Source organism: Bos indicus x Bos taurus, chromosome 19, assembly GCF_003369695.1.
Source record: "Bos indicus x Bos taurus breed Angus x Brahman F1 hybrid chromosome 19, Bos_hybrid_MaternalHap_v2.0, whole genome shotgun sequence".
NCBI classification, from domain to species: domain Eukaryota; kingdom Metazoa; phylum Chordata; class Mammalia; order Artiodactyla; family Bovidae; genus Bos; species Bos indicus x Bos taurus.
In genome coordinates this window covers 54,498,352-54,525,134 of record NC_040094.1, presented here as the reverse complement: position 1 = coordinate 54,525,134, position 26,783 = coordinate 54,498,352, and the positions used below count along the sequence as shown (strand labels likewise).

Genomic DNA, 26,783 nt, shown 5'->3' with positions numbered 1-26,783 from the left:
CGCATCAGCTGCAGAGATCCCACTCTGAAAAGATTGAGACATCTTCCTTGTTTTGCTCGTTTCTCACAGAAGGGGCAGACTGGGGACCACTGTTTTGGGATCAGCCTTTGGACTGGGCTCCAACCAGCTGCTCTGAAGTTAAGTTCTGTGGCCCTGAGCAGGGGTGGGGCAGACCCTGCTGCCCACACACTTGACAAGGGTGGGCCTGAGTCTGGGAGCCGAGCAGGCGAACGGAAGGCTGCAGAGTGAGCTGGCTGAACATGCTTTTCCCAGAAACACACTCGGAATGCTCATCTTTTTTTTTTTTTTTTTTGAGGCTTTCTTTTATCACGCTCAGCAAAGCTCTGTGTGCCAAAGCTCCTTGATGAGGCTGGGTGAGTAGGAGGAAATTTAACTTGTGAAAAGTTAACCTTCAATAAAGAAAACAAGAAAGGCTGTGTGTCTTGAGCTGAAGGCTTTTATAGCAACGAGGCCAAGTTTATTGCCATGAAATGTGCTGATAGCATAAAAGCACCCAGGCTCGCCTCATCCCAACCACACCCCAGTTTCTCACGAAGGCTCTCCTCAGTCTCTCTACTGCCATCTGCCAAGACCCACCTCCATGGCCCAGCTACTCCGGTCACCAGGCACCTACTTGCTTTTCTCCTCGCCTCTGTCCCCAGAGTCACGCTGCGGGGAGCTCAGTTGCGATGCATGTTCTGTGTTTGGGCTTTGAAAACAAGAGACGGTGATAGAACAGTACCTGATAAGGAAGCAGAGGAGGGGGTTATGTTAGTTCATATAACACCTGAAACTACCTGTTCTCATTTATTTCCTCTCCAAGGATGGTTCAAAATATGGAGCGTCACTTGTTGTGCTAAGGACTAGGCATAGAGAAATGTTTGAGGCATGGACTCTTCTTCTAAGCTACTTGTTATCTAATCACAGACAGACATAAAGACAATTCCTATAATGAAATGGGAAAAATATTACAATAGCCTCCTTTGTTGGTTAAGATATTCTCAATTATAAGTAACTATGCATCATATCCATACAGTCTTAAACAGTAAAGTAGATTTACTGCCTCACATAATTGAAGAGTCCCTATGGAGGGTAGACGATGCTGTGATTGATCAAGGCTTACCCATTCTCTGTGCATCTGCTTCTTTCTCACATTGGATTTCCTCATGGTCACAAAATGGCTGCCAGTGCAACCAGGCTATATGCTTCCGCATTCAAGTTGCTTTCTTCAGCCATGAACGTGAAGCCTTCAACTTTTCTACGGAATGGCTACCAGCATAGGCTTAGAGTCATACAAACCCAACCTTTAACTCTGTCTCTGCCATCTTCTGGTCTTGTGGGTCTGGGCAATTTACAAATCTTAGTGTCTATAAAGTCCAGAGAACAGCAGCACCAGCCTCATTGGGTTGTGGTGAGAAGTAATGAAGTGAATGAGACCAAACACTTAGCACAGCCCCAGCCACAAATGTGGCTGTAGGGGGCACTGATTGCATCCTGAGCTGCTTGCTTTCCCTGGGGGACCCACACCTCTCCCACACAGCCTAGACATTCTGGGGAGAGCCAAGTCTTCCCCAGCTCCAGGGATGAGACTCAACCCATCCTCTGGCCTTGGTTATCAGTTTAGTGCTGGGCATGTGCCCCAGGGTGGCTCAGAGAGAGTGAAGACGTTTGCTGGGGTTTGTGGCCGATCATATTTCCAAGACAGTGACAATGATAGCTCCTAGCCCACCAACTCTTCATGGATGCGGCCTTGGGATGCTCCTCCCATGAGTGACAAGGACTGTGGTCCATCACCTTGAATACGGGCAGACCTTTTCGACCACTGCAACCAGCAGAGCACAAAGGAAGTGATACTGTGGGCTTCCTGAGGCTAGATCATAGGAAAATCACGCATTCCTGCCTCGTTCCCTTGGATCCCAGGTGCCATGCTCTTAGGAAGCCCAAGCAGCTCTGTATGCGGAGGAACCAAGTTCCCATCCAGCTCCAGCACCAGTTTGTCACCCACATGAGTGAGCCATCTTGAAATGGATTCTCCAGGCCTCAGTTTATCTGCTCCAACTGATGCCATGTGGAGCAAGGATGAAATGTTCTTGTTAAGCCCTGCTCAAATAGCAGGTTTATCAGCAAAATAAAAATTTGGGGGGTGATTTGTTGTATAGAGAAATGTAACCAGAACAGGAATTTGGAAAAAGAGATTCCCTCTGCCATTTAAAGGTTTGAAATAGAGCCGGAGCCACTGCAGCCATTTTGGCATCGCGAGGGAAGCCATTGTGAGGCTAAAGTTGCTGCTCCAGAGGACAGAAAGAAGAGGTGGACCTGAACCTCGTCCTCTAAACGGGGCTGAACTGCTGGCTCAACCATCCATGATACCCACACAGCCCCTATACTTTCCAGTTAATATGAACAATAATATCCTCTCCAAAATTTGAGCCTTTCTGAATTGTATTTGTTACTCATAACCCAAAGCATCCTAACTAGGATATCTAGTATCACTGACAGGATCGCCACCTGGGTTTAAGCCAAGGGAAATGTCCTGATCAGGCATCTTAGAGCAGTAACAGTGGCGGCTCTATGGGGCTGGCCTGGACAGAGCTGGGAGGCAGGGAAACAAGCCAGGTCAACTCCTGGGTCAGAGAAGGTGGGGCTCGGGGGGATGGGTCTGGAGAAGTGGGCTGCTGAGGGCAGTTCACAGGTGCTGTTTGCAGAGCACTGCTGAAGGCAGTTCACAGGTGCTGTGTTTGATCCTCTGTGTGATAGAGATACTAAGTATCACTCAGACAGGCAATTGAACTGTTGACCCTGATTTGGAAAAGGTTGCACCAACCTTTCCCTGCCCCCTCCCCTCTGCACCCACGGGATGGAAAACTTCCTTTCCATCAGTGTCCTCACTGGCGGCAAGGAGGGGCTACAGATCTCCAAAAGGATTCAGGAAAGGCCCCGAGGAAAGTGGAAGCTTCCAGGCCCAGCAGCTTGGAGGCTCATGTGCTGCCCACCGCGCTTGGACAAACCTCTGCCCCCGCTTAGCCCGCCGCCCGCCCTCTGTGCGTTCTTGGCCGGTCCCCACCCAGCCTGACCTCAGCCCATCCCACCCTCTAGTCTAGCTCTGCAGGCCTCCCAGCCCCCACGCCCCTCACACAGCTGGGAGTTGTTACTGCAAGCTCTCAGATGTTTACTGAAGGCCTCCCTCGGCATTTTCTCTCCTCTGGCAACACAGATTCTTAAAGAGGCCTGGCTAGTTTTCCTCCTCTGGGCCTCGGGACACCCTCCCTTGGGTTCTTCCCAGAGGTGCCCTCTTGACCTCGTGTGGGGTGCAGGTGCCAGCTTCGGGACAGCTAGGGCTGGCAAGCCAGAGAACTCCCTTGGTGGTCAGCCCTGGGACCGTGGTGGCCAGGCCACTCTGATGGGGTGGGGGCAGCCACCTAATCAGCCTCCTTTTCCTCCTTGGCTACAGGGTGTTCACCGCCACCCTGAGGAAGCTCAGGAGAAGTCCCTAAGACCTAGTCCTCCAGGGATGCCATTCAAGCTTCCCCCCAGCTGGGCCTCACCCCCAGACTGGGTGAATAAACTCAGGCGCATCCGGGCCTGGGCAGCCTGCAGCCCAGAAATACCCCACTGCGCCACAATGAAGAGAATCCTTCTTGAAGGAGCTGAGGCTTTAAGCACTTTCAGAAATCCTCTGACCTTGCATGAGACCAGGCAGGCTGCCCGTGCACATGTCCAGCTGGCCCCGCCAAGGTCAGAGGGAGCTGCCCGGCCCAGCGGGGAGGAGGAGCTGGCCTGGCCCGCCGTGCAGTCAGCGGTGGGGCCTCCTTGCCGTTCTCAAGGCCAGGGCCACCGAGGAGGGTGCCCCCGGGGGCCTGCCCGGCTGCAGCATTGGCTCCGTGCCAGCAGGGGCCAGCTCCCCTCTCCTCCTCTCTGAACCCCAGTCAACACAAAGCCTTCAAATTACTGGGATGCCTGAACCCCAATCCTGCAACACTACCTGTGGGCCGGAGGGGGTGAGGAAGGGTTTATGGCTGGGCCGGGGTGGAGGGGCACTGGGGTCTCTAACAGGGGTCTTTGAAAGAGTCAATATTCCTGAAGGTCCTGGCACTGAACTGGACCTCACAAACATCTGCTCACAATGATAGAAGATTCATAAACATCTCGCATGGGCTGAATGTTTGTGGCCCCCTGAAATCCACATGTTGACAACTAACCCGCAGTGCAATGGCATCAGGAGGTGGTCTGGTCAGGAAAGGGAGCCTCAGGAATGGGCTTACTGTCCTAATAAAGGGCTTCCCAGCTGGTGCTAGTGGCAAAGAGCCTGCCTGCCAATGCAGGGGACATAAGAGATGGAGGTTCGGTCCCTGGGTCAGGAAGATCCTCTGGAGAAGGGCATGGCAACCCACGCCAGTATTCTTGCCTGAAGAACCCCATGGACAGAGGAGCCTGGTGGCTACCATCCACTGGGTCGCAGAGTCGGACACAATTGAAGTGACTTAGCATGCATGCATGTCTTAATAAAGGGAAACTCAGAGAGCATCTTCACCCTTCTGCCCTGTGAGGACGCAGCAAAAAAAGATGGCCATGTATGAACCAGAAGAGGACCTCATCCAGCGCTGAATCAGACTCCAGCCTCCAGAACAGTGAGGACTAAATTTCTGTTTTATAAGCCTTCAGGCTGTGGTGCTCTGTGAGAGCATCCTGAGCAGACTAACACCCACCCTCACCCTCCTGACACGAGGGACTGTGGCCCATGGAAGCCTTCAGCTGCCCCAGTGACATCCCCTGGAGAGAGGAAGGGTATCAGCTCCCCCTTTACTGAGATCAAGCTAAGGCTCAGAGAGGTGAAGGCTTCTGCCTAAGATCACCGAGCTGAGAGGAGTCAAACCTGGATACGTGATGCTGAGGCTGTTTCACCATCTTTTACGTTGGATCCATCTGGAAACTGGAGGTCACCTTGCTTGTCTGGTTATAGCTGCAGGATGAGCAGCAGGGGTGGCCTGGCGTGGCAGCCACAGGGTAAATCCAGGGCAAACAGGGGCTCAGCTTTGGCTTAGATGCTTTCAAGTGGCACCTTCTGGTGAAATGTAATTCAAGGCAATGCCCTCTAAGATGAGAAAGTGGGTGGAAGGGGGTAGCCAAAGGCCTCCCCTGAGGCTGGCTTTTCAGTGCAGACTTGGGAAGACCCCAGCAGCAGAGCAGGCAATGATAAAGCCACCAGCCCGAAAGATGGTGAAGGTCAAAAGCAGCCCTGGTTACCAGCACCACCCTCCTAAGTCGTTGTGTTGCCAAGGCAACGCTCCTCCCGAGTTACCCATCCCCACACAGGGTCTGCTGTGACTGAAGCAAAAGCCTCCTTAGGAAAGGCTTGAGGCTGGTCTGATGGGGACCAGCTGCTCAGCACACCACACACGTAGTCACGGGGAGCTGCCCTGGGCCCCGGCCCCCTCCAGGCAAGGTTCTGGGAAAAGAGGTCAGCGACCCCTCATCTCCCACCTGTGACAGCCTCCCTCCTCCTAGCTTTATTGAGCTGTCCTGGCCACACACCTGGTTCACCCCTGCTTTCTCCTCTCTAATCCTTCCCTCACCCCCATTTCAGCAAAAAGGAGGTGGAGTTTGGGGAGCCAGAACAGAGCTGACCTACCCAGAATAGAACTGACCTACCCCCAGAAAGGCGGGGGCGGGCGGGCTGTGATACCGTAAAATGTCACCTCCTGAGAAACATATACTGGGTCCTTGCCCCCAGTTCCTGGTACAAGAACTTCCAAGACCCTTGGAATTTCATGAGAGGGTGAGAGGAGCATCCTTTGGCGTTCGTGAGAAGCCCCTTTTTGACCAAAACTGAGCTTATGAGAATGAGGAGGCTCTTGGTGGGCCCCTCAGTAACCTCAGGATGGGGCTGATTGCCACAGGAACCAACCAGCTTCATTAAAGCTTAGAATTTTAGCCCCACCCCCCTGGCCTCTGGGAAGTGGTGAGTTTGTTATTCAGTTGCTTTGCTGTGTCCAACTCCCTGTGACCCCATGGATGGCAGCACGCCAGGCTTCCCTGTCCATCGCTGTCTCCTGGAGTTTGCGCAAACTCATATCCATTGAGTCAGTGATGCCATTCAACCATCTCGTCCTCTGTTGTTCCCTTCTCCAGGGCTGGAGTTAATCCTAATGGCCAACGGTTTACCCAATCATGCTTAAGGAATGAGGTCTCCCTGAAGACTCCTAAAAGATGGGGTTCAGGGATCATTGTGTGCAGGTGCTAGGAGGGTGGTGAGCAGGTGAACACAGCAACTCTGCACCCCTCCCCTGCCACACACCTTCCAATTGACTCTCTATTGTATCCTTTATGCTGCTGCTGCTAAGTCGCTTCAGTTGTGTCCGACTCTGTGTGACCCCATAGACGGCAGCCCACCAGGCTCCCCCGTCCCTGGGATTCTCTAGGCAAGAACACTGGAGTGGGTTGCCATTTCCTTCTCCAATGCATGAAAGTGAAAAGTGAAAGTGAAGTCGCTCAGTCGTGTCCAACTTTTAGCGACCCCATGGACTGCAGCCTACCAGGCTCCTCCGTCCATGGGATTCTCCAGGCAAGAGTACTGGAGTGGGTTGCCATTGCCTTCTCCGTGCATCCTTTATAATAAGCTGCTATTAGTAAGGACAGTATTTCCCTGAGTTAGAATCACTCTAGCAAATCCTACACCTGAAGAGGGGGTGGTAGGAACTCCCAACCCTAGCTTGCAACTGGCATCTGAAGTGGGGGTGAGTCACAGCTCAGTTAAGGGACTGAGCTCTTAACTTGTGGGGTCTGCTATAACTCCAGGTAGTGTCAGAGGGCTGGAGACGTGGTATTAGAAAGGACAATACAGATTTGGTGTTCAGAGGGGGAAGCCTCTTATTTGGAGTCAGAAGTATTGTAACAACAGCACAGAGGGGCAAGGCATAAGAGCTTTCAAAGCTTCTGGGTGGCTCCCATAGGCGGCCAGTAGCTATCACTGGTCTAGACTTCAGGGCGCTGTGCAATTGAGTGACCCAGAGGGCTCGGAGGTACAGATTGCAATCCCTAGGGTTTCTGACTTAGGGAGACTGGGGCAGACCTGAGCATTTTCACTGCTAACAAGTTTCCCAGCTGCACTGGGCTGCTGTTCCACAGATTTTACACTTCATCTTCTTACAACTCCAAAAAAGATTTAAGTTCTAAGTGTTTGGGTTTTTTCCTCCCAAGGTGTAGATGTGGGAGCTTCTGGCATAGTTTTGTATCAACGTTTTGTCTGAATGCATGAATTGATTCACTCATTCAACCAAGATTCAAAGGCTACCGTGCTGCTGCTCTGTGCTGGGCATGCCTGGGATCTGATGGTGGCAAAGATGAAATCAGTCTAGAGGTGGCAGAGACACACGTGAGATTTGGCCATGCCCTGTGGAAGGATGTTAGAGAAATCGAAATGGAGGAAGGTCTTATTCAGGCTTCAGAACCCGGGGCTCAGGCCTCTGACCTGCTTCTGACTCTCCTGGACACTGCCCAGATTCTCTGCCTGCTTGCAAGCAACCAAGTCAGGAAGCGCTTTAGATAAGATAAGCTTGGAATTTCTTAAGTTCCCAAGGACCTGGCCAATCCCCCAGGGGTCTAAATGAAATCCCAAGACTCACCAGGTGAAGCAAACAGCATTGTTAAAGTGAAAAATAAAGCCAGAGCTGCAGTTTTGCAGGCGAATTGATGTTATCAGTTTGCTACCTGGAATGATAAGTGGGATCCCCATCCCCAAAGCTGCAATTTGAAGTCTCACCTGTGGGGTGAACACAGCCTGGGACTCTCCTAACTGGGACTTAAAGTCTGGATGTAGGTTGTTGACCCAAATTGGTGATGTTACTTCTATTGTTTCTGTTTCTTTTCTTTTAGTAAATGTTGAAATTGTTTATTGTGTGTGATGAGTGGTTTCTCAGTGGAGAAGAAACTTCTTTCCTTGTGAAGGATCCACCTCTAGGGATGCTCCTGGGGTCCGAGGCCATCTCCAGGATTAGGATCAGAGGGATCAGAGGTGATGGTGAGCTTGGCAAGGCAGAGATCCCCAAGCCTGTTCCTGGCTGGCCCTTGCCAGCAAGGAGCCAGGCAGGGCCACTGTGACTCTGGCCCTGCTCCCTCCCTATCTTACCCAGGCGAGGCAAGGACAGCTCCGTCCTGGGGCCCCTCCGCCCCCTCTGGACCGGCTGCCTGGCCTCCCTGAGACTCCTAGTTTCATCTTCAGCCTTGTTCAGCCCCTCTCCCAACACCCCCACCTTTTCTCTCTTTAGATCACAGCCTGCAGCTGGCTCCCCATGATTCCTCCAAACCGGTTCCAACTGCCCCTCTGTCCGGGTGTGTGGGTCCTTCTTTCTCTGTCTCTGCCATCTCTGCCGCTCACGTGCTTGTCTCCTGCAGGCAGAGACCCCGGCTCAGCCTGGAGGGGCCTCCAGGAGAGCCTCCTGTCCTGACAGCCTGAACGCACGTATCTGGCGCGGGCATCTGTGCAGACGGATCGGACTGGCACTCGGGCAGCGATTGTGTGGGGACCAGGGAGCCGGGAGAAGGGCTCTGCATTCCTTCCCTGACATTTTGCAACGACCACATGCTTGGCTCTGAGCTCCTGGCGTCCCCACCAGCGACATTCCTTCGGCACATCAGCTGCTGCCACATCAGACCTTTCCTGTCCAGCGCTCCCTGAGGCCCCGGGGCCTACCACCTTCACCCAGGGCCACATGGGTGAGGCACCAACCAGTCCTCCTGAATTCTGGCCATTTCAGGAGGTCTGAGCTGCTTTGTGTGAGGCTGTGGCCATAACCTAGAAGCTGAGGGCCTGAACAGGAGGAAACGGCTTTTTAAAAAGACTTCATTATGTGACATTTTCACCTCCATGAAAAAGTAAATTGAATAAATTACAAAAAAACAAACAAACAAAAACCTCTCCTTGCCTGAAGGATACACCAGTGTCCTCAGGGGGGAAAGTTGCCCACAAATCCCCTCCCCCAACAGAAGCATCAACATGGGCCACAAGCTCCTCACCCCCAACCATGCGCACCCCAAACCCGTAACTGGGGCTCCCCTGGGCCCCTCCCAGGGGTCACCCGGGGCTGCTGCCCAGTGGAGGGGGTGGGGGTTAGGTCCCAAAGGAACCTCTGGGTCATTTGGGGAAAGAACACGTGGGAAACGGAGACGAAATAGACAACAGTGAGTATTCAATGCACGATTGTTCTGCGTTTGTCCAAATTGATGGTGTGTCTTGCATCTCTTTCACATCAGCACACGAGGGGTCCCAGAAGTCCTTTTGCACAGCTGTATAGTCTTCCACTCCTCAGAGAGCCTGTAATATATTTATTCCTCAGTGCATCTGAGTCTCCCTCCTGTGTTTGGGAAACCTGCCATCAAGTGAGCTGAAAAGACCAGGTCATTGCTCTCAGATGCCCTCTCAGGGCCTTGAGTCTTCAGCCTGTGGCCAGTGAGACAGGGCTGGTCCAGGGAGCTTGCTGACGGCGGTGGAATGGCCACAGCGACAGCATCCAGAAGCCGGGGTCCCATGAGGCAGTGAGCACATCCATGGCTGGCAGTTTTATATATAGATATTTTATCTTAGTTCTCCAACCAGAGATTGAACCCATGCCCCTGCAGTAGAAGCCTGGAGTCTTAAATACTGGACCTCCAGGGAAGTCCTGTCTGGTGGTTTTACTTCTAACCCGACTCTCTGGGTCCTGCCGTCTTTGGCTTTCTGGTTATGTGCGTGGAGCTGATTACAAATAGCACTCCTTTCAGCAGGAGATGGAGTCTGTTTTGCCAACCGCTGGCTCCCTGATGGCCCCGGGATGTTGGGGCTGAGTTCCAAGCCTGGGCCTCAGGAGGCCTTGCATCTTGAATCATGGAACCCTGCCACCAGGTGACCAATCCTGGGTCATTGTCCACCAGGATGGGAGATGATATAGAGGGAACACCACGCCCCACCCCACCCCACCCCCGATTCCTGCTGTCCCAGATGAAGCCTCAACGTGAGTGAGCCCAGCCAACCCTGTGCAGAGCCAAGATGGCCCATTGCAGCCGAGCCCAGTGGATCACACACAGATGAATTGTGGTGGGAGTGAGCCGCTAAGTTCCGTAGTGGTTAGCTCCTTGTGGAAAGTTCCCTGGAGCACTGCTGCCACTGCTAAGTTGCTTCAGTCCCGTCTGACTCTTTGTGACCTCATGGACTGTCGCCTGCCAGGCTCTTCTGCCCACAGGATTCTCCAGGCAAGAATACTGGAGTGGGTTGCCATGCCCTCCTCCAGGAGGTCTTTCTCACCCAGGCTTTGACCCCATGTCTCATGTCTCCTGCACTGGCAGGCAGGTTCTTTACCACGAGTGCCACCTGGGAAGCCCACCTGGAACACTGCGGCTGCTGCTAAGTCGCTTCAGTCGTGTCCGACTCTGTGCGACCCCAGAGACGGCAGCCCACCAGGCTCCCCCGTCCCTGGGATTCTCCAGGCAAGAACACTGGAGTGGGTTGCCATTTCCTTCTCCAATGCATGAAAGTGAAAAGTGAAAGCGAAGTCGCTCAGTCGTGTCCGACTCCCAGCGACTCCACGGACGGCAGCCTACCAGGCTCCTCTGTCCGTGGATTTTCCAGGCAAGAGTACTGCAGTGGGTCGCCAGTACCTGGAACACTACCTTCCGTAATTCCTGCTCAGTTCCTCAGCCTGGTTCTCTAGCCTCCCCACTCATTCTGCGAGCTTCCTATTTCCTTCTGTAAATCCCTTTTCTGTTTAAGTTCACCAGTGTGTATGCGAATGTCAGTGACTCAGTCTGACTTTTTGCAATGCCACGGACTGTAGCCCACCAGGCTCCTCTGTCTGTGGAATTCTCCAGGCAAGAATACAGGAGTGGGTTGCTATTTCCATCTCCAGGGGATCTTCCCGACCCAGGGATTGAACCCGGGTCTCCTGCATTGCAGGCGGATGCTTTACCGTCTGAGCTACAAGGGAAGTCCTAAGTTCACCAGAGCTGGTTTCTATTTTCAGCAACTAAGAAGGCTGGCTGGTATAGAAATTGGTGGTAGAAATGGATTTCAGGTAAAGGACCTTCAGGGAACCAGGGGCTGAAAGCAGAGAACGACCCATTTGCACACACACGCACACTGGAGCTGCCACAGTTAAAAAGACCGAGGCTGTGAGGTGCTGCTGGGGATATAGCGCAAGTGATTCATGCATGCTGCCGGGGAGACTGGGCGCGGGCTGGGAGAGCTAAATGCATGGCCCAGCAAGTCCACTCCTAGGTACACACCCAAGAGAAATGAGCCCACGTGTCCACCAAAGCACATCACAAGAATGCTCATAGAAGCTTTATCCCAAACACCAAAACACTGGAAACAGCCCCAAAGCTGCAGAACAGATTGATGAATTGTGGTGAATTCAGACAATGGAATTCTGCTCTGCTGCCTGGAACAACACACGTAAATCTTGGACAAAATATTGAGCCAAACAGGGCTGCCACAGAAGGGCATATACTCTGATTCCTTTATATGAAGTTCAAGAAGAGGAAAGGTTAATCTATGTTGACAGAAGTCAGAACAGTGGCTGTGCTGAGGGTGGTGGTACTAACCAGGGGGAGAGGCAGGAGGAAGCCTTCTGGGGATGAGGAAAGGTTTCACTGTCTGGGTCTGAGTGGTGGGTCCATGGTATGTAGATGTAATACCAAAATGAACTGAGCTCATTTTTGTATGTGTGCATAGATATAAATATGTGTAGGTATATGTGTCGGAGAAGACGATGGCACCCCACTCCAGTACTCTTGCCTGGAAAATCCCATGGACGGAGGAGCCTGGTAGGCTGCAGTCCATAGGGTCGCTAAGAGTCAGACATGACTGAGCGACTTCACTTTCACTTTTCACTTTCATGCATTGGAGAAGGAAATGGCAACCCACTCCAGTGTTCTTGCCTGGAGAATCCCAGGGACCGGGGAGCCTGGTGCGTTGCCGTCTATGGGGTCGCACAGTCGGACACGACTGAAGCGACTTAGCAGCAGCAGCAGCAGCAGGTATATGTGTATGTTCAACCCCAGGACAGTCATTTTTCCAAATCCTACTGTCTGCCAGGGATGGGAGTTTGGCATTGCCCCCGGTGGTGAAGCTGCTGACTCAGTCATTGCCTGTGGTTCCCTGGAATGAGGTGTTCAAGCACTGCAGGGTCAGAGATGATTGCTTTTAATGGGACTAAAGCAAGGAAGAAAGAAGTGAGGCACCTTAGGTGAAAAATTTAAGAAACATTCCATCTCAGGGGATAGATGACTGGGGAAAGTCCTTTGTCCTTTTCTGTTACCTCCTTCCTGCTTCCTGAAAGGCAGACATGATGGCTGGAACCCCAGCAGCCTTGTGGACCACGAGGAAACCTTGAGAATGGAAGTCACATACTAAATGGTGTAGAAAGAGAAGAAGCCTACCTCTCTACTATGTGAGAGAAAAAGAAAGGTTCTCAAATAAGCCACGGCTATTTTCAGTTGTCATTATATGAAGCTGAAGCTAAAAATATCTAATATAGGTACATCTATCAGGTATCTAGCTTCTTCACTAGCTTGAGCAGCTGAGAGTGATGCTAGCTATCTCCTCAATTCATTGACTGAAAACTGGCCTCCCTGGGGGCCAAGAATTCCTTGGTACAATACAGAGAAAGGAATCCAGGAGCCAGAACCCCTGAAGAATGTACTGTGAGCAGCCAATCTCTAGCCTCTAATCTGGAAAGACCCAAACAGCTGTGTTTGCCCCAAGACCTGGTGAAATCACTGGGAAAGGAGCCACCAGCCTTTTAGAAAGTGCCCTTGTGGCTTATCTCTGAAGGCCAGAGAGGGCCCACTCTAGAGACACTGCCATTGAGAGAGCTTCCTGATTGCAATGGGAGGGATGTGGCTAGCTGTTCATGAGATGCTCAGGACCAAAATAGACGAGCAGCTTGCAAAACTCTTAATTCTTATCATTGAGAAAAAAACCTGAGCAGAGCCATCATGGGAGGGTTGTGGTCCCCTCCCAATTTCTGGGTCACTCAGAGCCCCCTCAGAGGCAAGTGGTCAGGCTTTTAGGCCCTGGACTTCAACAGTGTGCAGTCCTGACAACCTTTCTCCTGGCCATTAACCAAGTGACCGAGAGCTCCCGGGAAAGACTTTGTGGGCTCTTGTACACGCTTGGTTAGCAGACTATCTTGAAGATCCCAGTGGGCCCTCCTATTTTTCCAGGCACAGCCTGGTTGGAGCAGAGTGGTAGAGCCCAACACCTGGAATGCGGCCGTTGTGAGCAATTTTTTCTCTCACGTGCACACACACACCCACCTGCTTCGGGACTGTGCCAGCTCGCTGATTCTGTGCCTTCCCCCTGCCGTCTCACTATGCCACAGCCGAAGGACAGGTGGCCCTGGCCACTTAGAAGAGGGCACCCCCTCTGGACGTTCGAGGTGGCGTGTGCCACACTTGGTGCTGCTGTGGCCGTTAGTGGTGACCCAAAACCTGGAGTCAGAGCACAAGGCAGGCAGCTCACCTGCCATCCAAGGAGTCGACATTTAACTAGATTTGGATTGGTCCTCCCCACCCATCAGTCCACCTTAGCGTTACCAGCCCTGGACTCACTGACCGGCACGATGGCTGGACGGCTGCTCCCAGAGCACGCAGGTGCCGATGTCAAGGGATTTGCTGTCGTTAAGAGTAGCCCATGACACGGAGCTGGCCTGTGAATCGGAGGGTGAGGACAAATCCCAAGGCTCAAGATAAAAGTGACGAAAGACAGAAGGATCTGGGTCTGAAGACATCAACAGCACATTAGCCAATCCTGGAACCGCCCAACTTCCAGATTCCTCAATACATTCTTTCATCATTTACTGCCGAACAGAACAGAACAAAACAACCCCAAACAAACACCCAGCCCTGGGCTCCAGTCTGTGGCAGGGTGAGTCCCTCCCCGACCTGCACCCCTAGTGCGGGAGCCAGTGGTGGCCGAGCAGGACAGATTAGTCCTGCTAATCTTCCCCAGGGCCAGACGTTCTGCGTCCGGTCCCCCTAACTCTGGACTCTGCTGGTTTAGAGTTTTTACACCCACGAAAGGAATGTTTCCACTAAGAGACACCTCCAGGCTCCACTGGCCAGAAGCTGAGACCAAGATCTGACCAAGGGGACCACTCATGTGTTCAGGCAAATGGGATGGGTGAGGAAAGAAGGTGGGAGGCCTACCCTGGGCTGGTAGACCCTGACTGTCAGGGGGACAAGCCTGCCACTCGAACGCCCACAAGGAGGATGGAAGGAACTCGGGGATTCCTCGGGCACGTCCTCAAATGGCTGATCCCACGGCTCGAGGTGGGGCTGCAGGCTTCCTTATAGTCTGGATCCACCAGGGCCCGGAGCACTCTGGAGGAAAGGTTCCGGTTACCTGACCAGGCCTGTACCTTCACTTCTGGGGTGCTGGCTCTGGGCAGAGGTCCAGGGAGCGGGTAGGAGACGAGGATGCTGTGGGTTTGTGGCTCATTGCTTCAGTGAGACTGCCGCTCCCCTGTGTGTGTCTGGAGCATGTTGATAACCAACATTTCCTGTCTTCTTTTACCAGCTACAGTCCTCGACTGTGGTGATGGCCATCAGTGTGGTTTAAACAAAGTGGTAGATTTTTAAGATGTCAAAGGACCACCATGGAGGTGGCCAAGATGGGGGGCCTGGATCTTGGGAGGGGGGTAGGGCTGGGGGCGCCTTCTGGCAAAGGGTGAAGCTGTGTGGGGTCAGGGGGCGGCTTTGTGTGTCCCTGCTCTTGTTTTCTCGGGGCTGGAGGGAAGAGGCATGTGTGGCGGGGACAGCTGCTGTCCTGGCTGCCCAGCTTCTGAATCTCACTCCCACTGGGTGAGTGTAGTGCCGCCTCCCTTCTCAAGGCCAGAGCAGTCCAGATGCTTGTTCTCTCAGACCCTGGCCAAGAGTGGAGGGCACGTGGTCTGAGCCTGGCCAACCAGATGCTTCCACCAGAGCCTGGTGCCTGGAGCGTGTGTAACACAAAGAAGCGGGGACAGTTTAGAATTCTTGCCCCGCTTGTGGTGGGGGCAGCCTCCAGCGCCCAGACCCCGGTGGTGGCATTCTAACGCAATTTCCCTATGGGACCCCAGGCCCGGTTCCCTTGCCTTGCCCTAGATTCGGTGGGTCTTCCAGTCTCCTTCTTGTACACGCTTCTTCTGCCTGACCCTCCACATTGTGGGTGTCTTTTATTTGTGCTCAAGTATCCCATTGGCCTTCTAGGCTCTTTGCAAATTTCCATTTCTACAAACAATGCTGGGAAGAGAATCTCTGCCCTCTTCCCAGTGCACAAGTGGGAAGATTGATGGGGCCAAGATTCCGATCACCTACTGTTCCTTCTCCCTGGAACACACACACCCTCCTGCCATTTCCCCCACGCCTGCTGCCTCGCACTCTTCATTTCTCCACTGAGATCCACTAAAGTAGCTCCAGCCTGTGCCTCCCACCTTCCTTCCTCTGGTTTCCATCACCCATTATTCCCTCTGGTCCTCACCCCAAGTGTTTGCTTACTTGTGATGGCCTGTCTCACCCACGAGACTGCAGCAGCTTCACAGAGAAGGGACCACGTCAGCTCATTACTTGATCCCAGGGCCTAGCGAATCATCCTCTGTCCCAACACCCTATGAACTCAACAGCCTCTTCTGCGTGAACAAGAGAACTTGGGAACCACAGTGCAATTTTAATGATCTCAGACAAGGGACAGCAGAGGGTGGAGAAAGTGAAAGGCCAGGTAGGAAACCCCACAGCTCCTGGCTCACATCTCATTGCTTCCCAACAAATTAAGCTGGCAGTTGAAGTGGGAGTTCTCAGCTTGTGAGTGCACTAGTTGAAGGAAGGAAGTGTTAGTCGCTCAGTTGTGTCCAACTCTTTGCAACAAGTTGTCTCTGACTCTTTGCGACTCCATGGACTGTAGCCTGCCAGGCTCCTCTGTCCATGGGATTCTCCAGGCAAGAATACTGGAGTGGGTTGCTATTCCCTTCTCCAGGGGATCCTCACGACCCAGGGGTTGAACCCAGGTCTCCTACATTGCAGGCAGATTCTTTACCATCTGAGCCACCAGGGAAGTCTGCAGTAGCTGAAGTCTTCCAGTAATTTCCGTAAGCTCAGAGAGATCAACGGAAGCAGGGGGGCCACCTGGTGGCCGGTGACTGGAGGTGGCTGCAGAGAGGAGGTGAAGGAGGGGAGGTGCCCAGCCTCTATGAACTCCTGCCCACCCTGACCTCCAGCCTCGAGTCTAGTCCATGTCCGTGGAGTTGGTCAGGTAGAAGGGACGGATGACGACTTGGAACCTGCTGAAGACCCCTGACGGGCAGGGGAAGAGGGAAGTGCTCCTGGAGCTGTTGGTAGCCAGGGCACTGGGGACCAGGGCCTTCCAGCCCTTGAAGTCGATGACGTCTACCACAAAGCTCCCCTCACAGTGCAGCAGGGCCCGGTTTTCATAGCCGATGGTGGGATTGGACTTGGAGTAGCTGGACTTGGAGAGAGCCAGGAGTGGGGGGTCATCAGAGGAGCACGAGAACCCGTAGTTCCAGCAGCTCTGGAGGGTAGGGAGGTAGACGAAAGACCAGGAGACAGAGCTGTCATGGAAGAGGAAGCTGGGGTGCTGGGGGGTCTGGAAGGACCGGGAGGGGTTGTAACTGGAGCTCATCACGGATTGGCTCCAGGTGGGCGAGGTGTAAAGCCGGGGCTGGTAGGTGCCCTCAGTGAGGTTCAGGCCCCAGTACTGAGCCAGCAGCTCGAAGGGCACGGTGTGGAACTCCAGGGCCTGCAGGATCTTCTTCTGGAAGAGCGCCTCGTGACTCCAGTACAGGGACAGGTTAAACTGCAGCGAGAAGAGGTCCTGGGGTGGCATCATGGGGAACCGGACCTGCTCCACCAAGGCCTCCACTTCCCTGTGGGAGGTGTGCCTCTCCTGGCTCCACTTGTCCACAGCCAGCAGCAGGACCAGCTCGCTGGGCACCACCAGTTCGGTCCTGGAGAGCAGACCTTGGAGCAGGGCCGGGGGGACGCTTGGCCAGGCCTCGGCCTGCGTCAGGGCCCCGAAGTTCCAGGACAGGAACTGCACGCAGATCTCCTCCAGCACAGGGTCCCGGGTGGCCAGGGCGTAGGCGTAGAGCTCCAGGGGTGTCCAGAAAGAGGGGTCCTGGGGGATGAGGATGGCAAAGAGGTGCCCGCAGTAGCTCTGCAGCTGCTTGGCCTGGTAGGCAGAGGCGAGCTTGTGCAAACACTTCACTGACGACAGGGACACGTCGATCCTCCGGGAGTAGAGGTACCTGAGGGAGACGAGGGCTGATGCCTGGCCACACCCCTTCTCCCGAAGGACGACAGGTGTGCCCTGGTGCGGGTGTCTGGCTGACTGCTGATGCCCAGGGTGTCAGCTATTTCAGGGGGCCTTCGGAGCCCCCGACTTATCTCCTGAGTCAACCCCCAGTCTAAGCTCATATGGGCCGAGAGCCACAGGCAGCTGGGCGGACCCCAGACTCCTTGAGGATGTTGCTCCATCCTCATCGGTGGGGACGGTCCCACCTCCATCATCACCATCATCTTCATGGGCTGGGCCCCGACACCAGGACCTGCTGGCCATCCGGGGCTCTGCCCTTCCCTTTCCCCTGTCACGCCCCTGGGCAGAACTCTTGAGTTCCCCACTGGGTGCCCATGGGTGCCCCTGTGCCCCAGCACCTGTCTGGTGCCCCTGTGACATAGGGATCGTCATGGGTCACCTCCTGTCTGCCATCCTTGCCAGCTGTGAGCCCTGTGGGTGGCACCCAGTCTATGCCACCCGCCACGTAATTCGGTGCGCCACCAGGAGGCACTCTGCTTGTGAAGACTTGTGTGGAGGGAGCCTGCTGGGAGGGGAAACGCCAGGCGATGGCCCCTGCCGTCTCCTGGGAGATGATGAGTGGGGCCCTGCTTTGGAAAGAACCAAACAAACTCTCTCCACTGCTTCTCTCGAATGACGAGCCTTCCAGGGAGCCTCAGACTTGCTGGCTTCCCTATCACCTGAACATGGAGACTCAGGTGCCCAGAAAGGAGCCGGGACCCCACAGAGCCCAGTGGCAGCAGCGGGGTGGGCCGGCCCTCGTCCCACCGCTGCTCCGCCCTGATGTGCTCAGTACATCCTGTGATCCTGCTGCTGAACGTGAACTCAAGAGCAAAAATGGTCATCTGCACCACGTGGGGGCTGCCGGGCAGAGGGAACGGGAGTGGGGGGTGGTGGAGGCAGTGAACAAGGGTCTCCAGAGGCCCTCTAGGGCCTGGGTGGGGCTCATTGCTGCCTCCCTGCCTTAGAGGAGGGAGAGAGACAGAGAGAGAGGGAGGGAGGGAGAGACACCAAGATACGGGGCAATAGGAAGATAGAGAGAGATGGAGTGAGAGGCAGAGAGAGACAGGCAGACAGAGGCAGGAAGGCAGAGAGAGGCAGAGAGAGCGAGCTGGAGCACATGGCTAGACAGTCCAGAGAACCACTGACTCTGACCAAGGGCGGTGACTGACGGGCTGAGAGGCTGGGGCCAGGCACAGATGCATCACAGACCTCAGTCCTGCTGGGAGGGGCACAGGACAGCTGCCAAGCTCTCATCCTTGGCTGAGAAGACGCCATTTAATCTTTTTAAACTGCCATTTGCCGATTCCTCTTAAATGTCACTTTCGGCTACCTACAACTTTGGGTCATGAGAGGGAACGGCTTTTCATACACTTGGTTCTCTCTTTAAATTGATGCTCCCAGAACGCCAGTCCCTGGGAAGCCCACCTGAGGTGGTGACATAGTGACCCCCCAGCAGGATGGTCTGTGGGGGAAGGGGCTGACCCCTCGGGGGCCACTCTCAAATGGGAGACGGGCTCCCGGTGTGGTTGGCCGGCTGGTTAGACTGACGCCTGGACGGTGCCGCCTGGGGATTTTCTCCCCACTTTCTTCAGGCAGCAGACTTGGATTCCCGTTTCTTTAAAAAACAATTTTCGCAGGAGCAGATCAGTGAGGTGAGAAGAGGAAGAATGACTTTGATAGTTATTTTTTTGGGTGCTTATGACACCTGAGAGACAGGTGTGGGGTGTGTGTGTGTGTGTATGTGTGAGGGCTGACCCATTTCTCACAGTCCCTGTGGAAAGAATACATAAGAATGTGTGTGCAAAGGTGAGGACCCGTGGCTGTGAAGGTGCGTGTGCGCACGTGTGTGGGTGTGTGAGCACACAAGTGTGAGAGCACATATGCGGTTGCCCTCGCATGTGTTCAGGTGAGCACAGCTGTGGCTGGTGCCGCATCCCTGGTCCCTGGGGTTTTCCTTTGGCGGGGACGCTGCCCAGTCCCCGGGCCCGGCCCCGAGGCCACTCACCTGATGAAGTCCTTGACGACGGGCACACACTCAGAGTCCACCTCCATGGTGACCCTACTGCCCGGCTCCTTCCATAGGCCGTGGGCCTCGGGGTTGGTGGACAGGATCAGCTTGTGGGCACACATGGCTATCTCGTCTTCCTCACGCACCTTCACCGTGATGAACAGGTCACAGCCCTTCTGGCTCTCAAATATCTGCTCTAGGGCCGCAGGGAGTTCGCCAGATAGGTCGAGGGTGTAGACACCTCTGGTTTCTATGGAGGGAGACACATGTTAGGAGGGGCCCCGGCACTCGCTTCTTCTGTGACCCAAAAATACTTTTGCTCCCCGGAGTCAGATTCTTCCCTTAAACTGTGGATCCTGCCTTATCAACTCAGAAAGGCTCCTGGGGAGACGAGGAAAGAACGGCCCTGGAACGCAGGGTGCCGTTGGCCCCCGTGGCCCAGAGCCCCACCCCGTCAAACACCCCTATGTCATAGCTCACCTGCCCCACCCAACATTCAGATGGCACATCTTGGGGGGGATCTGGAGGGGCTGACTTCCAGAACTTGGGGTCCTATCCCAATCAGTCAGTCAATCAATCACCCAGATGTGACTTTCTAAAACCTGAACCTCCTGCCTCGTCTGGTCTGAAGAGGGTCCCATGGCAATGTGGTTTAGAGCTTTGGGGTCCTTGGTAGCCTCCTACAAGGGACTGAGGCCTAGAGAAGCTACTGGAAGCTCCCAGCCTGGTTTGGGGGTGATGCACCCCCTTTCCCAGCAGAAACAGAAGGCTGCCGATTCAAGGGGTAAGCCTGCAGTGTGCAGACACGGGGTGCAGAGGCACCTCACTTTACTGTGCGTGGCCATGTTTCTCAGAAACTGAAGGTTGCGGCAACAGTGTCTTGAGCTCTGCTATTTTTTTTTTCCAATGACATTTGCTCACTTTGTGTCTCTGTGTCATGGTTTGGCAATTCTCAGTGATCTTTGATGTTACTACTGCAAAAAGATTATGACTTGCTGAAGGCTCGGAGGGTAGTTAGCAATTTTTAGCACTCAAGTACTGGGTTCTTTTGGCTGTACCTCATGGCATGCAGGATCCTAGTTCCCTGACCAGGAATTGAACCCATGTCCTCTGCACTGGAAGTGTGGAGTCATAATTACAGTGCCACCAGGGAAGTCCCAATAAAGTATTGTTTAATTAAGGTATGTACATTATTTAAAAAAAAAAATAAAGTGTGTATATTATTATCATTATTTTTACTGCTAGCTTTTCTGGTTTACTGGGGCTTCCCTGGTGGCTCAGATGGTAAAGAATTCGCCTGGGGTGTGGGAGACTGGGGTTCTATCCCTGGGTTGGGAAGATCCCCTGGAGGAGGGCATGGCAACCCACTCCAGTGTCCTCGCCTGGAGATTCCCCATCGACAGAGGAGCCTGGCAGGCTACAGTCCATGGGGTCACAGAGTCGGACACGACTGCGAGACTAAGCAACAGCACTGGTTTATTGATTTTATGGCATTGATCTATTATATTTAGGATTGGCCATTCTTTAAATTTGTTCTCTTCAAAAAAACAAAGAGAGAGAAAATATGCATATTTATTTTACCTAAAACTCTTCATCTTCAATCCTCTCACGGCAGCAAGGCCCCGCCCTTGTGCCTAGAGCAGAGTTAGTCTCCCTGTACTTCCCCATGTCACAGCAAGGGGGCGCCGCTGAGCCAGGAGCCTGAGCCCGGTGACAACTGCTTCCTGTCTCACGGGGATTCTTTACTGTGGTGGGAACTGCAGGCTTTCCCACCCCTCCTGGAGAGCGGGCATCACCTGTGAACCTTTGCTCAGGTAGGTGTGTGATTCACATGGAGCCGGGGAACCGGCCTGACCACCGTCCCTGGGATCCAGGCCGGGCCTCTGGGGCCCAGGATGGGGCACCCGGCCGCCCCACTCCGCGCCCCCTTGCTCACCGTTGGTGCAGATCACGCTGGCGTCCTTGTCGTGTCTGCAGTTGCTCCGCATCCAGCCCAGGGATGAGCAGTTGGCCAGCGAGGGCTCTGTCCCCGTGCACCTCACCTCGTCCAGCATGATAGGGCCATATCCTGGAAGCACAGCAAGGACAACTGAGCCTGGAGGGGGGCTGGGGCTCTCGGCCGGGGAGGAAGGCCCTGCCAACAGAGCTGCTTCCCTGAGAAGCCTAGGAAAGGACAGTCGCAGTTACACACAGAGATGGAGAAAAGCACTCTGCAAATCCTGCCACCCCAGTAAAGCAGGGCCTAGTTGGTGACGTCCCCTCCAGCGTGGGTCCATGTGGGCACGTGTTTTTACCCGGCACTGTCGTGTGACTACTCGAGCATGGGTGCAGATCTATTATTGTAACTTTGTACCATGAACTAGCCTTGTTCGACCCGGTCCGTCCGCTTTGTAGATATCAAATAATTACTGCGTAACTTATGTATCTACCCCTCTGGCTGAATACGTGGATGATTTCTCATTTTTTCAGAGTCATAGGCACTGCACACAGACTTTTCTTTTAGGGGGAAACTGTTTCAAGAAGGTAAAGTCTGGAGTGGAGTTTCTGGGCTGGAGGGAACAGCTGCTAGGCAAGTGGAGTGCAGACTGGGCGGCCAGCTCTTGGCCAGCGCAGAGCTTCTGCCCCTTGGAAACCTTGGCCAGTGGTGGGAATGCCATTTGCACGCCTTAGGTATGACCCCTTCCTGGGCCTGGTTCCTTGGCAGCGCATCCTGCTTTGGGGGACCCGGGGACCCGTGGGTTACCTGGCCCGAAGGCGGCCCCGCCCAGAGCCTCGGTGGCGTTCTGGAAGCCCAGGGCCCGGCAGACGACGCTGGCGTCCGTCAGGTCCCACATGTTCTCACACACCGTCCCCCACTGGCCGTTGTAGTAGATCTCCACGCGGCCCTGGTTGGCGGAGCCCCCGTCAGCCAGCCGCATGTCGCCATCTTTCACGCCTGTGGGCTCTCAAGGGAGAGCAGAGGTCAGCAAAGATGGAGGCTGGGTGCTGGGCCTTCATCCCTGGGCGGAAGCATGGCTACCCCACACTCCTGGGGACCATGGGCTTTCGTGGGGGCTGTAGAGTTCTCCTCAACAGGGGTGAACCCTGGACCATTAGCTTTGAACACCCCATCCATCCTCGAGGGGATCAGCCCCTGGGAGGAGTGAAAAATACACATAGACACCCCCCCCGCCCCCATACACACACTGAGGGTAGACGTCCCCTTTCTAGTCCTTGAGCTCTGAGTCCTTCATGCCATTGATAGAGACGGGCCAGGGGGGCGCTTGGTGCCACCTGAGAGTGGGGTGGCAGGACCCCAAGGGAAGAACAGGCCCACACTGGCCCCACCTGTGGGTGTCTGGGGCTTGGGGTGCAGCCTGGGCACCATGGCAAGGAGTCCTGGGAGGGATGTTTGGGAAGGCCTGAGGGCAAAGGTCCAGAGCACCCTGGAAACACAGGAAGAGTATGCCAGACCAGGAGAGAAAGCAGGGTCCCACTCCACATTCATTCTTCTGGGACTCAGCCCGCTGACCTCCCCACCCAGCCCCACCTCAGCCCCTGCTGGAGCCGACAGGGTCAGGCAGGAGCCGGGTGCCAGGTCAAAGGGCACTTCTCAGATGGGGTGTAACAGGCCTTCCATGGGGTCACTGGGAAGAGGAAGGGCCTCTGAGTGTGAAGAGCGTGAGGACAGGTGTCCAGGACTCTGGATGCTGACTGTCCAAAGGGCACCGACCCCAGGCCCCTCGGGGCTCGGCTGCTCTGTGAGCCCCTCCTGCCTGGTCCCTCTGGTTCCAGCTGGATGAGAATGGAGCCCCCCGACCTCCTCTCCAAATCTCCAAGCCATGAGTTGGGCCATCCAGGGCTTCACGCAGGAGCGAAGACCCAGGCTGGCCCCTGTGACCCAGGCGCCGCGCAGAACACTGCCTTGACTTTCTGCAAGGGGAAGGGGCTGACCTTGTAGAGCAAGGTCACAGACGGCTGCTCTCAGCATTCCTGGGGGTCAGCTCACCTCGAGTCCCCACGACCAGCAGCCATATCCAGAAGAGCCGTAGAGGGGCCATGGCCTTGCCTGGGGGTCCCTTGTCCTGCAGCGAAAGGAGGCAGCAGAGTGAGAGGGTGGAGCTGGACAGGCCTCGGGCCCTCCTCGTGGAGGGTGCTCTGGGTGTCCCAGCGGGGGCCCTCACCTCGTCTGAAGGTGGTCCTCTGAGGATGAGGAAGACTTGCCCAGATGAAGGGGGGGTCTCTGGGCAGCGAGGACAGCGGGAGGAAAAAGGTGCCCATATCAGAAAGCTAGGCCCTGGGCATGACTGTCAGGGGACATGGGTGGGAAGGGCGGGGAGGGAGGAGGCAGAGGGTGCAGGGCCGAGATTGGGGAGCCTGGGGGACCCCGTTCAGGGTGGCTGAGAGATAGCAGGGATGGCTCAGAAGGCAGGCCAGCCTGCGAGAGTACCCTGAGGTCTGCAGCTGCCGAAGAACTTTGCATGAAATGGACCATGTGGAATGTGGAAGGGAGGGGTCGAGGGTGGGCAGGGTGGGGAGATGTGTCAGGAGGAGGCCACAAAAGTCCGGGCAGGGGCGACACGGCGACGGACGGCAGTGAAGAGACTGGGCTGGGGGTGGGCGGGGGGCGGGGGAAGAGGGTTGAGGGCTAAGACCCAGGCCTCCGCCTGGGCAGCTGGGTGGGGTTGGGGGAGACTGGGGCAGGGGAACGAGACGAGAGGACACTCTGGTCCTGGCACTGCCGCCTCTGAGGTCAGTGTCCCCAAGAAACAGAGGCTGGAGGAGGCGGGGGACCGCAAAGGCCACACAGCCAGCCCTGGGGAAGGGGAGCGGGGGGCACCCAAGTCTCTCCACTTTTGCCGGGCTGTCTTGCCTCTGTCATTCTCATGGCTCGCTTTTTCTCTTCGCCCACATCCTGGCCCTCACCTGCCTCCCTCCTTCATGTCCACATACCAGCACGGTGAGGCGGGAAGAGGGGCATGGAGCGGGTGCAGAGTCCCTGCTGCTCTGGCCCAGTGAGGGCCTTGCGACACCCACACCCCGCCTCAGGGCCCAGCCAGCAGGGCTGTGGCCGCTGTTGTTGCACCACTCGAGTCAGGGCCTGGTAACCAGACCCTCCGGGGGCTCCCAGGCAGGAGGGTCCGCTGTCACTGAGCAGAGTCCCTGGATTGGACTGCTCACACCACTGGCTCACGGAATCCCGACCACGACCCTGAGAAAGACCTCGTTGATCCCACCTTACAAGTGAGGGGGCTGAAGCCCGGAAGGATAGCCAGCTCTGCTCACACAGCTGGGGAGCTGTGGGTGGTGAGTGGCCGTGGGGGAATCTGCCCAGCGGCCACCCTCTCTTCATTACACTGACCTCAGCTGTTGGCCGAGTGGCCAGGATGACCAACCACGCAGCACACTGGGGTCTGTCCCAGTTTTAGCACTGGAAGTCCTATGTCCTGGGACATGCTCTCGGTCCTAGGCACATGGGGACGGCTGGTCACCCTCTGCACTCCCCAGAGAGTGGGGGCCACCAGCTTCGCTCATCCTGAAACCGGAACCCAGGGTCCCAGGCAGATGGCCAATCAGGCACTTGGCTCATGGTATGCAAATGTCACTGCCCTCCGGCTGTCTGTGGCCACCCATTTTTGCCTGACTCATTCCAGTGATGAGGCAGAATTATCTGCCCGGGGCCATTCGGCACTCTTGTGCAAATTGGGGAAAGGTGCTCTTCCTTTGGGCAGGCTTAGCCTGAGCTGAAATGGCAACCCACTCCAGTACTCTTGCCTGGAAAATCCCATGGATGGAGGAGCCTGAAAGGCTGCAGTCCATGGGGTCACTAGGAGTCGGACACGACTGAGCGACTTCACTTTCACTTTTCACTTTCCTGCATTGGAGAAGGAAATGGCAACCCACTCCAGTGTTCTTGCCTGGAGAATCCCAGGGACGGGGGAGCCTGGTGGGCTGCCGTCTATGGGGTCGCACAGAGTCGAACACGACTGAAGTGCCTTAGCAGTAGCAGCAGCAGCAGCCTGAGCTGAAAAGCACAGATCGGAGGGAGCACCTCGGCTGAACTGCTTGCCCCTTTGGGTGGTGTCCTTGTGCACCAGTGAACAACCTGCCCAACTGTTGGACAGAGAGACACAGGAGCAGCAGTGATGGGCCCTGGTTTCAGGAGGAGCATCAGATCCCTAACTGAGCACAGGCTGGGAGACTTGGCCGCTGCAAGATTACACTGTATAAAGAGAGGGACACCCACCTGAGAGCAAAAGGTTACCAGCTTACCTGCTCGGGGCACCTGCGGATGGCTGTCCTAAGGCCTCCCACTTGCAGAGGAACCTCCAACCCAGAAAACCCTCCCAGGTCAGAGTGTGTCAGGCTGGTCCCAGGAAGCGCTTCAGGAAGCTCAGTCTAGTTTCAATTTCTAGAAACCACCTGACCCTGTTTCCTTCTGGGGTTGGCTGCTGCCAAGGCTTCCTGCTTCCCTCCCCGCCCTTGGCTCTGAGTGGGGGTGGCTGGGATGGCGATGGGGAGGATGGCAGCCGCCCAAGGCTGCAGTCTGGCTGATTTTGCTCTGGTTACAGAGCAAGGCGGCTGATGGCTGTATTTGAATTTCAACACTCTCACAAGCTAAACCGGCGCCGGGGTGGGTGCTGGGGGAGGGGAGAGGAGGGGCAGCAGGAGTTAGTGGTCAGAAGAGCAGAGGAAGGGCGTGGACAGGTTCTGTCTGCATCCAGGGACCGTGGGCTCTTTCACTGCACGCCCACGCCCGTCTCCTGGGTCTCACGTGTTGCTGGGGGCAGGGGTAGGAGGGTGCTCACTCTGCTCTAAGCACTTGACATGCCTGACCTGAACACCTCACCCCTCTGGGGCGGGGGCAGAACCTCTGGAGTGGACGTAAATTGTTCTGCCCATCTCACAGCCACTCCCTTTCCTTCCCTCTGACAGAGAGCCTGCACCTCGATTTTCCCCTGGGGAAGCACACTGGGTCTGGCCTGAGTCTGGCAGGTTGGAGACAATGGTGTCAGGGAGGTGTTGTGATCCCAGCCGACCTGGGGGGTCAGTTTTAGATTGCTGGAAGGGGACCCTGTAGGGAGCAGGTGGCCTGGAGGTGCTGATGCCCCTGGTGCCCCTGACTGTGCCCTGAGGAAAGCCCAGCTGAGGATGCAGGTGAGGGCAGAGCTGAGAGATGGAGGAACCCAGGTCCTGATGCTATGGTTTGAGCACCTGTGTCCCCCAGGCCTGAACTCAAGGCCAAGCCCTGGCTTCAAGGTTAAAGGAGGCAATCAACATCCTCTTTTCTTTCTGTCATTTGCATCCCAGGTTCTGGACGAGAGTTATCCCCTAGGAATGTCCCCAGGTCTCTCTAACCTGCTGGCTGTCGCCCTGGTCGGCTCCTGAGAATCACCCAGGTGTCTCACGAACTCCCAGCGTTCACATCCACAATCTCTAGGGTGGGGACAGGCGTTGGTCTTGAAGCCTTGCAGG

At 55.3% G+C, this 26,783-nt stretch overlaps 1 protein-coding gene across 5 annotated transcripts; it reads right to left on the bottom strand.

Moving 5' to 3' along the window:
• Nucleotides 1-15,656: 15,656 nt before the first annotated feature.
• On the bottom strand, nt 15,657-25,726 carry LGALS3BP (galectin 3 binding protein). Of its 5 annotated transcripts, none has more exons than XM_027518223.1 (6): nt 25,581-25,726; nt 23,317-23,392; nt 22,072-22,263; nt 21,265-21,396; nt 19,326-19,578; nt 15,657-17,270 (listed from the first exon to the last, which is right to left on the bottom strand). In XM_027518223.1, exons 2-6 carry the CDS (start codon nt 23,366-23,368, stop codon nt 16,232-16,234), a joined length of 1,668 nt encoding a protein of 555 aa, XP_027374024.1. In that variant the 5' UTR covers nt 23,369-23,392; nt 25,581-25,726; the 3' UTR covers nt 15,657-16,231. The 5 variants fall into 5 exon arrangements, with proteins under 5 accessions (XP_027374024.1, XP_027374021.1, XP_027374025.1 ...); XM_027518220.1 differs by having other exon boundaries at nt 22,072-22,272; nt 25,581-25,716; XM_027518224.1 differs by lacking the exon at nt 25,581-25,726 and adding an exon at nt 24,670-24,820.
• Nucleotides 25,727-26,783: the final 1,057 nt, after the last annotated feature.

Coding starts and splice junctions, on each gene's coding strand:
- LGALS3BP (XM_027518220.1), bottom strand. CDS start 23,368: ATGGCCCCTCTACGGCTCTTCTGGATATGGCTGCTGGTCGTGGGGACT. Junction 19,579..21,264: donor CAGCGTGATCTGCACCAACG/GTGAGCAAGGGG, acceptor CTCCCTCCATAG/AAACCAGAGGTGTCTACACC. Junction 17,271..19,325: donor GTCGTCAAGGACTTCATCAG/GTGAGTGGCCTC, acceptor CGTCTCCCTCAG/GTACCTCTACTCCCGGAGGA.